At 30.6% G+C, this 3,730-nt stretch overlaps 1 protein-coding gene across 1 annotated transcript; it reads right to left on the bottom strand.

The window, feature by feature from the left end:
* Nucleotides 1-205: 205 nt before the first annotated feature.
* On the bottom strand, nt 206-1,612 carry LOC110820206 (uncharacterized). Its single transcript, XM_088214697.1, has one exon. The coding sequence runs from the start codon at nt 1,610-1,612 to the stop codon at nt 206-208; it is 1,407 nt and encodes a 468-aa protein (XP_088070823.1).
* Nucleotides 1,613-3,730: the final 2,118 nt, after the last annotated feature.

Genomic DNA, 3,730 nt, shown 5'->3' with positions numbered 1-3,730 from the left:
TTTCATTTATTTTAGGACTTTTAGTACAGACAGTCCATAGTACACACGCATACAATAAAATAAGGCCTTTTAAACATAGACATTACGACCTTACATATTTATTACAAGCATAATATTTAAAAACAGTGTTGGATATGTCAACAACTAACATCCCAACTTATTTTTTTATTACTTACCAGTAGATGCAACGTAGACGTAAAAATAATCACACCTTTTCTATTTTGGTCTTGTATTTGAAGTTGAAAGTAGTGGTGGATGTGTACAGACCATCATCCATGTTGTACGTAACTTCTTTTCCATCCATAAGAATGTCATGCTGAGTGTAAGAAAAGGGAATATCAGCTGAAGCTCTTGTTCCCAGCAATGTGACTATCACCTTGCTCTTTCCTTCCAAAGTACCCACTATGTATGCAATCTCTACTTTTCTCGATGATTTCTTGATTGCTCCCCATTCATAGGATCCCTCAAACTCTCCTGTTGTTTTGAATGCACCTTCGTCCACAAGGAATGCGAATGGAGAGTTGATGGTGATTGGGACACCCAACTTTATTGTGGAAGTAGAGTTCCAATAACTATCCTTGACATCTACATATGATAAATTGACTTGCACATCTGTCTTTTGTTCGTTATTGTTAGTTGTAGATCCAGTGGCTACTGGGACAATACTCTTACCATAGATTCGAGCATCACGAGTGTGAAACTTAACATTGGAAATTTTTCTTGAAACAACAAGCTCTTTAACTTGTAGCCGGGAGAACCTGCTAATTTCAGTGTCAACAGCTCTAAGGCAACTTAACCTTATTCCCTCAGTAAACCTCTTGCAATAATTGTTGTTGCCCAACTTGCGAATAGCAACTACATCATCATTAACTTTGATAGGCCAGAACAATGTTTCTTCCTTGCTGGCTGCTGAGTCATCTGCATCAGCCAATATCCAAGATCCTGAGCTAAGTTTCCACAATTTGTCGAAATGATTAGACTTCAAATGGAGGCTTCCGTCACTAGTGAAGGAAGCTTCATGCCATGTAGCGGCGTCAGATGCATCATTAGCCTCAAACTGTAGATACGGTTTTGTCTCAATCGTGTGGCCTCTCAAATATTTTCCATACTCTTCGGTCTTGAATCCGACATATTTGGGCAACACGAACAGCGATTCCACATCGATCACTATGCACACATCACAGTAATCTTTATCAATAGATGCAGATCCTGCAAACAAACAATTTCCAAAAGGTGGGGCGAGCCTCCATAAGCATGCATAGTGGCCGAGTTGGACATGAAAAAATCGAAATGTTTGTTCATTATTGTCCACAGAACTGGGCTTGAACAACGTACAAGACCATTTAGATTGATCTTCCTCTGGTTCATCAGCAGCACCAACTAGCCACCAGTGATTTGGAGACCACCTCACCAAATATCTATTGTTGTAACAACATTTGAGGTGCACAAGTCCTTCAGTTTGGGCTGATACAACTTCCAATTTTGTGAATGGACTCACAACATTCTCTCCAGAAAATTGAAGAAATGAATGCACTTGTGAGTCATCTTGAACATAACGGAGGTATTGATTGTTGTATTTTGATTTGAGCACAATGAATTTTGGCAATGCCATTTTTCTTTACTCTCTTGCTTTTGTTTTTTCCGTGGTTTGATGCTTTGGCTACCGCGGACTAGTGGTGATATTTATAGGTGGAAGGAATGCAGCGGAGAGATTTCATATTAGCATGAAGAAAACACGTGGTTTTGGTTAGAGAAATTATTTTATTTATTTATATATAAAAAAATACCTTGATATTATTGTGGCTCGCGAAGCACGTTTCACGTTCATGCTCAATTAGTCGGGGACCCAGAAAGAATTAATGCTGATGTTAACCCTTAATATATTAAAATATAACATATATACATATATATAATTCAGTGTTCGTTTGCTTGTTTAGTAAGCTTATGTATGTAATATATATCTATACGTATACATCGACATATATAAATTGAAGCATATTTTCGTATATTATTTTGTTGATCTAGTAAAATATCTTTTTAGCTAAGTTAAATTCATAATAAACTTAATTCAATAATATCACAATATATACATATATTAGATTTTTAATTATTATTTTTTGTTTAAACTACTATATCTATCACCTTTTTATATTCATGGATTGAAGAAATCTTAATTAGTTTGTTATTTTCAACTATGCATATATATATATATAGTACATATTATAAATTTAATATTTTATGATAGTGTAATTTAATATTATATTCATGGATGAGTTCTATTTAATTAGTTTGTTATTTTCAAATACGCATATATATGTATATAGTATATATAATAAATTTAATATTACGAGGTGTAATTTTTTGATAGATATATATATATTTATTTTAAATTTTTGATTGGTAATTACAAAGTGTTCCCTCCATAGGAAACAGGCTGACCACCTTCATTAAGTATATCATCGTTTTTTCTAAAAATACACAAAAGGACACTTGCATATTTTCAACAATACGTTCACACTAATTAAATAGTTGATATTTTTTTCTTTATAATATATTATAGATTTAAATCTAACTGTGGAGTTTTATATTTTTTATTAAAAAATATTATTATGATTTATATATATTATTTAAATAATAAAATATATAATTACTTAAAAGTTGTATACATATATAATTTAATATTACAAGATAAGTATTCCTAATTATTAATTACAGTCTCCTGGTAGGTGGAAAACTGGCTTGTATCCATTTATGTATATACTCGTACATACATTTTTAATAATTTTTCAATTATCTTTTCAAATAATTTGTTCAAAGTACTTGTATGAGTTGAATAAATTCCTCCTATAATGTCTGTCTGTCTTTTATAATAAATTAATTTTATTACACTTTTTCGTTTACAAAGGCTACTTTTATTTTGATAGAAATGTGATTGGTGAAGCTTTAAAAAATATATATTTACACAAGAAATGTGGGTCACGTGGTACTTTTCTACTTAATTTTTGCATAACGCAAAAATAATATATATATATATATATTATGTTGGAATAAAATAATAATTTATTTTTATATTATTAATTTCTACATATTTATTTTTGATAAAATTAATCTTACTACTTAAATTTTTTTTTTGATTTACTCTTATAGTCTTAATACTATTACTACTCTGTTGCTACATGTCAATTTAATTATCTTGTAACGATTTCGGAAATAGCCAAAAGAAATATATAATAACTTAAGTACGGAAACAAAATAAAAGGTTAAGGTTTACATTCCTTACACAATAATTTAAAAATACTAAAAAACATTACGGAATTCATTTTTTGAAAGAAACACGAGAAATAAAGAAACAAATAGAAAATAAAAATATCTAGCATCTACTCGCAATTTTCTTGCGGATCGGACTCTGGAACCTGGTCCTCTTGATATGAAATAGTTAAATAAATGATGAGTTACACTAACCCAATAAGGATATCACACTATATCACCGACACAAAAGTAAATATTGGTATAAAATCGAAAATCACTAATGGAACATTAAATTTAGTAAATTCATTTATCAATCATAAAATCATTTCTCCTTCACTTACCATCGTGGAATTTATGAAAACAACCAGTAAGAACAATAATATCATACAGACCAATATCTCATGCATAATCAGCCACCATAATACATATTATAAATCCATATCCATTATCAATAAACCAAACAATAACTACCACTCTCTTC

The sequence above is a fragment of the Carica papaya genome, chromosome 3 (assembly GCF_054855325.1).
Source record: "Carica papaya isolate Zhongbai chromosome 3, ASM5485532v1, whole genome shotgun sequence".
Taxonomy (NCBI): Eukaryota; Viridiplantae; Streptophyta; class Magnoliopsida; order Brassicales; family Caricaceae; genus Carica; species Carica papaya.
This window is presented reverse-complemented; position numbering and strand designations above follow the sequence as displayed.